Source organism: Corvus brachyrhynchos, unplaced genomic scaffold (genome assembly GCF_000691975.1).
Source record: "Corvus brachyrhynchos isolate BGI_N302 unplaced genomic scaffold, ASM69197v1 scaffold68, whole genome shotgun sequence".
NCBI classification, from domain to species: Eukaryota; Metazoa; Chordata; class Aves; order Passeriformes; family Corvidae; genus Corvus; species Corvus brachyrhynchos.
In genome coordinates, this window is record NW_008240039.1 from 1,581,533 (window position 1) to 1,594,195 (window position 12,663).

The window sequence follows — 12,663 nt, forward strand, 5'->3', positions numbered from 1 at the left end:
TGGAGGAGCTGCAAGGAGAGCTGGAAAGGGAGTATTTCCAAGGGATGGAGTGACAGGACAAGGGGGAATGAATTCAAAGTGAAAGAGAGTGGGTTTAGGTTGGATGTTGGGAAGAAATTCCTCCCTGTGAGGGTGCTGAGGCCCTGGCACTGGTTATTCCATGGATACCCCATCCCTGGCAATGTCCAAGGCCAGCTTGGTCGGGGCTTGCAGCCACCCGGGTCAGTGAAAGGTGTCCCTGCCCATGGCACTGAATGACCTTTAAACCCCTTGCAACCCAAACCATTCCCTTATCCCATTCCCACAGCCCTTTTCCCTGGAGAACATTCCCTCCTCCTCCCGATTTCTCAGGCTGCACCGAGTGCTGGAAGAGCAGAACGTGTCCCAGCAGCAAATACTAATTAATGTTTGCTCAGGGCAGGTGTGGAGCAGCTTTTGCAGCAAAGCCTGGCTTAAGGTGGCTCTCATTGTCTGCAGCACTGAGGTTTTAATTGCTGGCTGCTGTTGCAAAATCCCAGCGCTGGAAGGGCAGGATCGGAGCTCTGCTCAAAGCTGGAAAAACGAGTCCTCCTCGAGCTGGGATTGATAAAAGATTGTTTTGTTCCAACCTTTATCTGTCTCTGGCACAGCAGGTTCATTGTGAAACAGCTGCAGAGGGGAATGAGCAGCAAACCACAACCCTCAGGTGTGTGCTGGGAGCTGGGCAAGGTGCAGAGGGCTCCTGGGAGCCTGGAGGAGCTGGTGAGTGAGAGTTTCAGCTTTGGAAACCCCTTGGATTCTTCAGCTTTTACACCCCCTCTGGTTCTGCTCTCAGCTTTGTCACCTCAGAGTTAAGAAGGCTTCGGGTGCGATGCGGTTTCAAACCCAGGGAATTATGAAACCACCTGGAATTCAGGCAGAGTTTCTCTTCACTTCCATCCTTTCCCAGCTGCTGAAGTAATTCCCAAGCTCCAGCAACACTTTAGGCAAGAAAGATGCTGATATTGCAGCAGAAAGAATGGAAAGTGTAAAGATCAATGAAAGCATTTTGCTTCCAGGAGTGGGAGGAAAAAAACCTCGGTGTCGCTGAGTTGGTTGTGTTGCTTTTGAGATGCAACAAGAGGCAGGATTCCCTGAGTGAGCCTCGATGTGGTTTAATTGCAGTGTTTTGTGGCACTGGGGATCCGAGCTGACAGAGATTCGGGATTTGTTTCAAACGTGACACTCAGGGTGTGAAATCCTTGCTTGAATTCCGGCGTCTGCCTTCCCCAAACGGTGCTGGCAGGAAAACACCGAGGCAGAAATATTTTCTAATTTGGGCAGCAGCTTTTGCCTGGCGTTCTGTCTCTTTTTATTTTTATTTTTTTTTTGCCATTATCCGCAGGGAAAACGCTGCCAAACGTGGGACATATTTTAAGGGGGGGGAATGGTTTTGCTGTGGGTGTTTGATCCTGATGGGATTTGTGTAGCACAGAATCGTGGGATGGGATGGGTTGGAGGGAATTGGAACTCATCCAGATCCGCTTTCTGCCATCCCAGGGTGCTCCAAGCTGGCCTGGGACACTCCCAGGGATGGGGGCAGCCCCAGCTTCTCTGGGAATTCCATCCCAACCCCTCACAGGGAAGAATTCCTTCCCAGTTTCCCATCCAAACCCCACCTCACACCTCATTTCAAAGCTAAACCTTCCCCTCCTCTCTTTAGCGTTGGTGGCTCCTGAATCTCTTGAAGGTTTTAGGGCTTTTTTTCCTCTTTCAATTTCAAATTATGAGGTAAAACCTCATCCAGGATGGCAGCAGAATGTTGTGTTTGACCAGAAGACACTAAAAGGAGTTGTTCCTTCTGTGGTTTTGAGGAGTGAGACCCATTAAAAGCCAAATTCCCTGCTGGAATTTGCTGTCCTGGAAGTTCCATGCTGGATTTATTCCCTGTTAGAGTTCACGAGCTCTTCCCAGCCTTCCTGAGGTGTGATTTGAGGAATATTTGATATCTTTTTCCACATTATTGCATTTTAAAAATACAGATACTTGAATCTGTCTGATTTTTTTTATGGGCATGACCCTAAAAAATCCAATCTTTAGTGTCCCATCCCTGGCTTGAATTTCTGCCTCATCCACAGAGATTTAATTTGTATAGTATGTAAATAAGCTGCTAATTATTACTGCCTGATAGAGAATCCACCAGGCTGTGAAGAAATAATTGTGGGGCTTGGAGTAAAATGTAAATTAAGTAAAAAATAACCAATATTTTCTGTGTTCAGAAGCTTTACAGCAGCTTTTTGAGCTCAGCTTTGCTTTAAAACCGGGTCAATAAAAACCCCAACAGCTCCAGATCAATAAAATGTTTAAATATTGTCTCTGTCTAATGGAAATAAAAATTATTGGCTGCTGCTTTGATCCAGTAGCTGGGACAGCTGCAGGGCCAAAAATCATCAATGCAGCTCTTGATTGTGTCCTGATTTATTTTAGGGATGGAAATCCAACCAATGTTGAGCTGATTGAGCTGTTTGTCTTCACCAGGAGGAGGATCTGGCATTTAAAAGTGATTTTTTCCCACAAATATTATTATGGCTTGTTCCTCAGCGTTATTTTTCTAGGTAAGAGCAATCTATTGTTTAAACAATAATTTAATTTTAATATCTTTTCTAATAAATACTCCTGCCTCATCTGTGTTTTCTTGCTCTTCCCAGCTATTTTAATAATCAGGTATTGACAAAAATCTCCTCAGAGCCTCCAAATCAATGAGAAGTTTATTAAAAATATTTATAAAACATTTTTACCCACTCCCAACTGTTTTCCCCCAGAGGAACTCTTTCATTTTTCATCTCATTCCTGAAGATAAATGATGGAAAACGGATGGAGAACAAAGCAAACTCTGTGTGTGGTTAAAATGCACCCATCCCTGAGCACATCCTGCTTTAAATTGAGATCATAATTAACATTATTGGGCTTCAGTTGGGAGGGATGGTGGCAGTGCCAGCTTTCCCTGTTCTGCCCCGATTCCCACTGGAAAAAATCAGTTGGAATTGTGAGTTTGGAGTAGGATTTTCAGGAGCTTGGAGCTTTCAGGGAGAGCAGGAGATCATCCTAATTTCCCCCCACCGAGCTGAATAATCTGATTTTGAAGATGGGGGCGGGGTGGAAATGATTTAATAAAAAAAATATCAGGAAATTAATTATAGGATCTGCTCCATGATTTTTTTTTTTTTCCTTCAGAAAAACGACTTGCCAAGGGCTCAGGACACTTCTTTGGCAGGATTCTAAAAACTCCTCCGGTGGATTTTTATAGGAACCAATTTTTGGGGTGTGAAACGAGGCACTAAAGGAGTTCTCCAGTTAAAGGCTTTTTTCAGGCACTTCCCCCTTAGAAAAAAGGATTTTTTCAGTCTCCATGTTTTATTTATGATATAAAAAATACATTTTTTTCCTAAATGCTGGTTTTTGGAGGAGTCAATCCAAGCCTGGAATGCCTTGCAGCATTATTTCCTGGAGGACAGGCAGGTTTATTTTGTTGACACAGGGAGTGGCTCAGCAGCTGCAGATCAAGTGGGAGGTGGTGCCTTTTCCTTGGCTTTTTCCCTTTTCCCCCTTATTTCCCCCCCCCTTATTTTCCCCCCCTTTTATTAATAAATAATTTGAATTTATTCCTGATTTTTATCCAGACCCGTGGTTTTTTTCCCCCTTTTTTTTCCCCCCCCTTTTTCCCTCCGCTTCCCTTTTCATTTTCTTCCAATTTCATGTAAAAACCACAGAATTGTGTGGAATTCTCTGTCAATTTAAAGGAAGAAAAACCAGGATTTGTGACAGACAGGCCAGGAATTTCCATTCCAAATGGAAAAGTTCCCTTAAAAACCAGCCAAATCCATTCAATCTCCATCCCAAGGGGTGAATTAATTGCAGAATTCCCTTTTCCACGTGCTCCCCATCCATGCCAGCCCCTCGTGTTGACTCCTCTCCTACAATCCCGTTGATTTTCCAGCTGCTGGGATTGTCCCTGCATGGCCCAGTTCGGAGCTCTCCTCGTTCCTTAGCAACCACAGAGGCAGCAGGGAAAATCCTGGATGTCTCCAGCTGGGATCCTGAACCAAGGTAAGCCCTTCCCTCAGTGCTTAATTCCACTCAGATCCAAGGAATGGTTCATTCCCGAGAAAAAGGATGCGTTGGCAAAACTTCCTTAACAAAGGGAAGCAGAATTTAGGTGCCATTAATCAATAATTTGAATTTCTTCCTGATTTTTATCCAGACCCGTGTTTTTCCTGGGAATGGAGGTGCCCTGTGGAAGCAGAATTCTTGTGTTATTAATCAATAATTTGAATTTCTTCCTGATTTTTATCCAGACCCGTGTTTTTCCTGGGAATGGAGGTGCCCTTTGTGCTTCTCCTAACGAGGCTCGTGGCAGAAGTTGCCGGCAAATCCACGGAAAACTCGGTGGGTGCTCCATGATTTCTCCAATCCAGGTTATTTTCCTCTCCTCCTGCACTTCCTAAAAGCCTTCAGAATTCAGGAATTCCTGCTCCAAACTCAGCATTCCCTGAAACTTTCCCGTTTTCCTCTGATTCCTTCTGAAAGCAGGGAATTCTCCCTGCCTGTGTGGGGTAACAGGGATGCAAAACCATGTGGGAAAAGCACCTCAAGAATCCAAAAAGAATCCAAAAAGAATCCTTTTTTTAAAGATATTGATCGATTTAACCTCAAACCAACCCCAAAATTTCACTTTTTAATGCCTGAGCTGCTCTAAAACTTCAAGGGACCAAAAAAAAATCAGAAATACAAAGTACAAAATTCTGGTTTTAAAAGAATCCCCCCACTAAAACCTCAAAAAAACCCTGATTTTAATTTTTTATCTCTAAATATTTTTTGCTTTTTCCTGTTTTTTTGCTGTAATCCAGTAAAATTTACTAATTGCTTCCTGCTAATTTCAGTTTGAACAGCCCCAGCTGCTGCTCCTGATATCTTTGATTTCTCACCCTCACATTTGGTGATGTTGCTGATAAACTGAATAAAATTTGCTGGTTTTTCTCAGTTCTATTTCAATTTTCCTATGGCTGAATCCAGATCAGGTCTCATTATATTCATCCAAAATTACTCTCTTTTTATTTTAAGCCTGATTTAAGGATTTTTTAAGGGGATTTACCGAGAAAATTTTCAATTTTGGAAGTTCTGGTTGATTTTCCTTGGAGAATTTGTAAATAATTCAGGCTTTTATAACAATTTTTCTATATTTATTTCTATTTCTAAAAGAAAAATAAAATGCATTTATAAAACAAAAAATAAAAATTAAAACAGCAAAAAAGAAAAAAATCCAGCAGGTTTGAAGTGAATTATTCCTCAATTTCTGTGGAGATTTTTTTCTTTGTTGGAGCATTTTCCTCGATGGAAAAGTGGGAATTGCACTGGGAATTCCTCTCCGTAGGTCTCAGAGCCGGAATGTTGTGTGGATGTGTTGGATTCCAACAGCTCCTGCCCCGTCACCCACCAGTGCAGCCCAGGTATGGAATTATTTGGAATAAAACCATGGAATTTTGGGATGATTTGGGTTGGAAAAGACCTTCAAGCTCATTTACAGACCAAGCCCTGCCCAGCCTGGCTCTGGACACTTCCAGGGATAAAAAATTCCCAGATTTTCTGGACTTTAGCACCAAAATCCAGCAGCTGGGGAGTGAAAATAAATAAATTAATTAATCTTATTTCCTTGGAATTCCTTCTCCTTTTGGCCTCATGGAAAGTTTTCTTTTTCCTGGGATAAACATTGGGAATAAAACCTCTTTTGTGTGGGAGAAGAGGAAGCAGGAGCTCTTTGTAACCCTCCCAAAAAAGGGAATTTCTGCTGGGTTTTCCCTCTGAAAGCTGGGAATGAGCAGAAAATTGGGAATTCTTGCTGTGAATTGTTGGTTTTATCCCTTTTTCCGTGTTTTTTTTGGGGCAGGATGCTACAGGAGGTGGAATGAGGATGGGAGCAGCAGCTGCATTAAATGCAGGAATGAAACCCTGCCCGGCCCCTCTGGGCACAACCTCAGCGAGTGCAGAAATGGTGAGTTTGGAATTCATTTAAATTCATTTAAATGCCATTAATTTCAACTGATTGGAATTCAGTTAATCTTAATTCATTTCAGTCATTTGTATTCATTCATTCACATCGATTCCTGCAGCAAAAACTCCTCAAAAATACCTCCAAAAATGGAGATTTTTATCCCACGTCGTTTAAAAAACTTTCCCAAAGTCCCCGTGGGACTTGGAGCTGCAAAAACTGTGGAAATTTGGGAATTTGGTGGGCAGGAAGTGCAGTGGGATCGTTTGCAGGAAGAGCCAAATGTCCAAATTGGTGATGGAAATGGATTTTAGTGGGAATTCCATCCTTTTCTTTACAGCTGGGAGCAGAGGGCTGAATTCCCAAATGAACGTGAGCACTGTCACTCCTTTCATCCAGAACTTTGGTGAGTAAATGGAATTTTGGGCAGGTTGAGGGATTATTCCCTCTGCTCCAGGGATTTGGGGTTGGTGGAAAAAAGGATTGGGAGTTTAAAAGAAGGGATTTGATGAGTTAAAAAAGTGATTTAATGAGTTAAAAAAGTGATTTAATGAGTTAAAAAAGTGATTTAATGAGTAAAAAAGTGATTTAATGAGTTAAAAACGATTTAATTTGTTAAAATGAGTTGAAAAAGTGATTTGATGAGTTAAAAAGTGATTTAATGAGTTTAAAAAGTGATTTAATGAGTTAACAGTGATTTAATCTGTTAAAATGAGTTTAAAAAGTGATTTGATGAGTTTAAAGTGATTTAATGAGTTGAAAAAGTGATTTAATTTGTTAAAATGAGTTTAAAAAGTGATTCAATTTGTTAAAATTTTTAAAAAGTGAATTAATGAGGAGCCCCTGGGAGCTGCTGCTCCCTCTCCCATTTTTATCCTGCCCATAAACTCAGTTTTAGGCACATGGGATTATCCAACACCACCTAAAAATGAGGGATTTGCTCTGTATTTTTATTTAACCCTTTTATTAGGAGGGGTTTTGGGTGAAAACCAGACTTTTCTCTCTCTTTTTTATGATTCTTTTCTCTCAGGGGGCCCAGAAGTCGCAGCTTCCCTCATTTTGGGGACATTTTTCATCAGTTTATTCCTGATCCTCTCCGTGGCTTCTTTCTTCTACCTCAAACGAGCCAACAAACTCCCAAATATTTTCTACAGAAGAAACAAAGGTAAAAAACCCCTTTAATTATCCAGTCCTTAATGAACTTTGCTGCGTTAATTGATTGAAAGTTGAATTTTGTGTTGAAATCCCCTCATGGTTGGGTTTGAATTCCATGGAGCTGCTGGATTTTCCTGATTATCCCGAGAAAATGTAAAGCAGGGCTGGATTTTGTGGGGATTTTTGATTTTGTTGGTCTTTATGTCTGCTATTCCTGCATGGAATAAAAACCATGGAATAAAAACCATGGAATAAAAACCATGGAATAAAAACCATGGAATAAAAACCATGGAATAAAACCATGGAATAAAAACCATGGAATAAAATAATGGATAAACTCATGGAATCATGGAATGCTTTGGGCTGGGAGGTGTCAGGGACACCTTCCATGATCCCACATTTCTCCAAGCTGGCCTTGAGCACTTCCAGGGATGGGCAATCCACAAATTCTCCTGGAAATCCATGCACTGACCTTCCTGGCAAAGCAATTCCAGAAAAAGTAGGGAAAAACACCAGGAATTTTGCTCCCCCACGGGGCACCAAGCCTTGAAACAGCAATTCCTGGGATTTGTGTGTGTCCACATTTGCAATTCCTGGGAGTTGCTGAACAAAACACATGGAAGGGGATGTCTCCCACATTTTTCCCTGTGTTTTCCATGGGTTTGGGGTTGATTTGGGATTGATTTTAATTCCCATGGCAACCTCCAGCCCGGACTTTGCTGTGTTAGAGCTCTTTCTGTTGAAATAAAGCTGATTTTTGGTTCAGTTCCTTCATGTTTTACTGCCACACCTGGAAAAACTCCCCAAAAAATCCAAATTAAGGGGTGGATGGAGCAGAAAAAGTCCCAGGTTTTGGCTAAAAATGCTGGATCTGTTCATAGGAATTTCAGGGATCCTCCCATTCCCAGTTTCTGTGGGACCGTTTTGCATCCAAGGCCCCAAAAGTGGCTCTTTGAGGCCTGAATTCCCCATTTTGTGGAGAAAATTCCCGTTTTGTGGAGAAAATTCCCATTTTGAGCTCATAAATCCCCATTTTGTGGGGAGAACTCCCATTTTGAGCTCATAAATTCCCATTTTGTGGAGAAAATTCCCATTTTGAGCTCATAAATCCCCATTTTGTGCTGATAAATTCTCCAATCTTGGGAGTCCTACACCCAATACATTCTATAAATGGGATTTTTGAATATTTTGGTTGGATTTTAGGACAAAACTCCTTTTTTAACAATCAAATGATTCCATTCATGGATGTATTTTTGTAAAATTAGCCATTCCAGCCTTCTAAATTAATAAAAATAATCTAAATTAATCCCTTTTTTTTTTCTTTTAGCATCTGTTCTCCAGCCCAGTGAAACGGTGAGTGAATTCTTTTTATGGGAACAAGATAAAACATTAAAATTTCAACTTTGTTAAACAATGATTTCGATTTTAATTAACTAAATTGCAACTTTATTAAGCAACTCCTTAATTGATAAATGAGACTGAAATAAATATCAAAGATATTTTGGGGTTCCTTGTATCCAAACTGGGACAAAAACTGAAAAATAATGGATTGCATTGAGTTGTTTTTCCAAGAACTCTCTACAGAGTGAAAATTGTTGGAATCCTCAAAAAAAATCCTGGATTTTTTAAGGAAAAACCGTTAAAAAGTTCTTTCTTTTCCCATTATCCTTCTCCTGTTCCACAGGCATCCATGATCTCTCCTCCAGTTTCTTCAGGTGAGGAATTTTTCCCTGAAATGTGCTGTTTCCACCTGTTGCCTAAAAGACAAGGAAAACTCCACGTGGAAATGCTAAAAATAAACAGAAAATCCAAATAATTCTTGGGGTAAAGCTGTGGAATGTGTGGAGGGGACGGAAATCCAATGGAATCTGGTGAAGGTTTGGTTTTGTGGGTTTCATTTTGGGCTTTGTGGTTGAGTGTTCTGGGTTTGAGTTCGCTTTTGGGGTTGTTTGTGGCTTCGGTCCCTCAGGAATTGCTGGATGGGGTTGGGAATTCTCAACCAAGGAATCCCGAGATCCTTGAAGTTGGAAAAGATCTCCAGGATCCAAATCCAAGGATTCCCCATTTCCACCTTGCCCCAAGTGCCACACCCTTGACCCACCCCATGCTTGTGGGTGCTCCAAACCTCCCTGGGCAGCAACTGCCACATTCCACCTCCTTTTCCCTGCTGGAATTCCGGCTGGAATCCCATTTTCCAGCAGTTTTGATGCCGCTTTTGTGCCTTGCAGTGCGGAAGCCGCGCTACGTCCGCCGCGAACGCTCCCTGGGCCCCTCCGGCCTGGCCCCGGCCGACAGCAGGGTCAGCAACGTCTGAGCCCCTCCCGGGAGTGTCCCAGCCCTTTTCCTGACTCCATGGAAAACTCTGGAAGCTGCTGATCCCACAGGAAGCCGAAGGGTTTGTGCCAAATCATCCCAAGCGAGAAGGTGGCACCAGCTCGGTGACATTTGGGGACTTTGCAGGGCCCTGTCCCTGCTCCGGGGGTTCCTCCCTCTCCTCCAGAGGCTGTGGGGAGAATCCTTGAGGAATTTGGGGGACTTTCCCTGTTGGGGGAGAATCCTTGAGGAATCTGTGAGGAGAATCCTTGAGGAATTTGGGGGACTTTTCCCTGTTTGGGGAGAATCCTTGAGGAATCTGTGAGGAGAATCCTTGAGGAATTTGGGGGACTTGCCCTGTTTGGGGAGAATCCTTAAGGAACCTTGGTGCATTTTCCCTGCTGTGAGGAGAATCCTTGAGGAATTTGGGGGACTTGCCCTGCTGTGAGGAGAATCCTTAAGGAATCTTGGTGCATTTTCCGTGCTGTGAGGAGAATCCTTATGGTATTTGGGGGACTTACCCTGCTGTGAGGAGAATCCTTAAGGAATCTGTGAGGAGAATCCTTGAGGAATTCGGGGGATTTTCCCTGCTGTGAGGAGAATCCTTCAGGAATCTGTGAGGAGAATCCTTAAGGAATTTGGGGGACTTGTCCTGTTTGGGGAGAATCCTTGAGGAATTTGGGAGACTTCCCCTGTTTGGGGAGAACCCTTAAGGAATCTTGGTGCATTTTCCCTGCTGTGAGGAGAATCCTTAAGGAATCTTGGTGCATTTTCCCTGCTGTGAGGAGAATCCTTAAGGAATCTGTGAGGAGAATCCTTGAGGAATTCGGGGGATTTTCCCTGCTGTGAGGAGAATCCTTCAGGAATCTGTGAGGAGAATCCTTGAGGAATTTGGGGGATTTTTCCCTGCTATGAGGAAAATCCTTAAGGAATCTTGGTGCTGTCCCTGTGGTGTGACCCCAAAACTGGAGGTGACAGCGCTGCAGGCCTCAAAATCCTGGGATTGGGGTGTGGATCCACTCCGGGATGGGGAATTGGCAAAGGGATGCTCTCGTTAAGTGCCACTGTAGGACAGTGTGACAGTGATTAATTATGACAGTGATTAATGATGACTAATTAATTACAACAATAATTAGGATGCAGAATCCTTTGGAAGCAAAGCCCGGAGCCTCCTCAGAGCCCGGATCCCCTGGGATCCTTGTCCCGCTCTCCAGAGCTGTCCTTGGTGCTCAATCCAGGCCCCATCCCAGATCTGGGAATCTTTGGGGGAGTTTTTCCAGCTCAGTCCTTGGATAAAGAGTCCTGCAAGGATTGGCCCTGCTGGCCTCGTTCCCTGTGGAAGGAAAAGCAGAATTCCTGGATTTAGAGCAGTCGGGGATGTTTGGGATGAGCTGGAGGGATCAGGATGACTCCTGCCACTGCAATCATGGGATTTTTTTATGGTCAATCCCTGGAATTTGCAGGGCAGGACTGAGCTCCTCAGGCATTCCCTAATTCCAGACACCAGCCTCAACCTCCCCCAGCCTGGATCTTGTTCCTGCCTGAGCAATTTCTCTCTCTGGAAGTTAAAAATAGCTGGAAAATGACTTTTTTTTTTTCTCCTGGCCACGTCTCCCTCCAGCAGGCAGGGGTGGCTCTGGGATCCATCCTAAATCCATGGAAATGTCACTGTCACCACCTGGAATTCCAGCTCTGCAGCCTGAGCATTCCCACCTCCCTGTGCTGCTCCCAAAATAAATCCTTTGGAAGCTCTCCCTCAGCAGCCCCTGGCAGGGACAGGAATGGGAACAGTTGGTTCTCCTGGGTTTTTTTGGGAAAATGAGGACAAAGCTGTCCTGGAGCTGACTCCCACATGGAGAGTCCACATTCCCTTTTCCCTGGGGTTAAAACCTTCCAAGAGGAAAAGTTGGGATAGGAAGAGATCAATTTATCCTATGGAATAATCCTATTTTCTGGGAATTTTGGGGCAGTTGGATTTGCTTTTATCTCCTTTTTTTTGTGGCATCCACAGGGATAAACCCCAAATCATGGAGGCTCCTGTGCCAAAAAAACCCTTGGAATTTAAGATTTTGCCTCTCTATTATGATAAATAAAATTATTTTCCTTCTGACCGGGCAATTCCAGTTGAAACCCTTCCCATATGGAATTACTTGGAGGATTTGGGAAAATCCAACCTGGATTTTGTTTCAGTCTCTTTTTGTGCTGCTGAGATTTTCTTTTTTTCCCCCCCAAGCAGAAATCATGGAGGTTTTATCCCAAAATCAGGAATTTCTGAGGATTTTCCTAATTCCTGAGGGGGGGAAAAAGGAGTAACTATGCAAATAATGCCAAGAAAGTGCAGCTCTGGAGCAGGGAATTTCTGTGTGTCCATGGATTCTTGTCCTGCTTAATTCCTAAAATTTAATTTATTGAAGGATTTTTCTGTGTCTTCTCCTCGAGTGAGATTTGATTTAATTGTTGTCTAAAAATCGAATTTTGTGTGGAATTAAAATCGAGTTTTTCTCAGTGATAATGCTCAGAAAACTTCAGAATCCCAAGATTTTTACCCAGAAAACTTCAGAATCCCGAGGTTTTTACTCCTTTTTTGTGTGTGGTTCAGCTTTGTCAGCGCTGGGAACTCCTGGTTGGGTTTTGTGGGGTTGGGGTTGGGTTTTGGGGGTTTAAATTCAGGTTTTGTGGTTGAGTTTTGGGGCTTTGGTTTTGGCTTTGAGGATTGAGTTTTGGGGGTTTAGGTTTGGGTTTGTGGTTGGGTTTTGGGGGTTTAGTTTTGGGTTTGGGGGTTGACTTTTGTGGGTTTAGTTTTGGGGGTTGAACATTGTGGGTTTGGGGTTAAGATTTGGGTTTTGTGGGTTTAATTTTGGGTTTTGTGGTTGAGTTTTGTGCGTTTGGTTTTGGTTTGGGGGATTGAGTTTTGGGTTTGGGGTTAAGATTTGGGTTTTGTGGTTAAAGTTAGGGTTTGTGGTTGAGTTTTGGGGGTTTCGTTTTGGGTTTGGGGTTAAGATTTGGGTTTTGTGGTTAAAGTTGGGGTTTGTGGTTGAGTTTTGGGGGTTTAGTTTTGGGTTTGGGGTTAAGGTTGGTTTTGTGGTTTAATTTTGGGTTTTATGGTGCAGTTTTGGGGGTTTAGGTTTTGGGTTTGGGGTTAAGATTTGGTTTTGTGGTTTAATTTTGGGGTTTATGGTGGAGTTTTGAGG

General features: G+C 43.0%; 1 protein-coding gene across 2 annotated transcripts; it reads left to right on the top strand.

Annotated features, from left to right (window-relative positions):
* Positions 1 to 624: 624 nt before the first annotated feature.
* Positions 625 to 11,582, top strand: CUNH1orf159 (chromosome unknown C1orf159 homolog). Of its 2 annotated transcripts, XM_008641218.2 has the most exons (11): positions 625 to 741; positions 2,446 to 2,573; positions 3,956 to 4,065; positions 4,314 to 4,404; positions 5,390 to 5,465; positions 5,903 to 6,007; positions 6,345 to 6,410; positions 7,035 to 7,169; positions 8,487 to 8,512; positions 8,844 to 8,874; positions 9,388 to 11,582. In XM_008641218.2, exons 4-11 carry the CDS (start codon positions 4,333 to 4,335, stop codon positions 9,471 to 9,473), a joined length of 597 nt encoding a protein of 198 aa, XP_008639440.1. In that variant the 5' UTR covers positions 625 to 741; positions 2,446 to 2,573; positions 3,956 to 4,065; positions 4,314 to 4,332; the 3' UTR covers positions 9,474 to 11,582. The 2 variants fall into 2 exon arrangements, with proteins under 2 accessions (XP_008639440.1, XP_017599572.1); XM_017744083.1 differs by lacking the exons at positions 625 to 741; positions 2,446 to 2,573; positions 3,956 to 4,065 and having other exon boundaries at positions 4,353 to 4,433.
* The last annotated feature ends 1,081 nt before the right edge of the window (positions 11,583 to 12,663 follow it).

Excerpts from the sequence above, each read along its gene's own strand:
- CUNH1orf159 (XM_008641218.2), top strand. The coding sequence starts at position 4,333 with ATGGAGGTGCCCTTTGTGCTTCTCCTAACGAGGCTCGTGGCAGAAGTT. Across the intron at positions 6,411-7,034 it reads TCCTTTCATCCAGAACTTTG|GGGGCCCAGAAGTCGCAGCT; the intron begins GTGAGTAAATGG and ends CTTTTCTCTCAG. Across the intron at positions 7,170-8,486 it reads TTTCTACAGAAGAAACAAAG|CATCTGTTCTCCAGCCCAGT; the intron begins GTAAAAAACCCC and ends TTTTTCTTTTAG.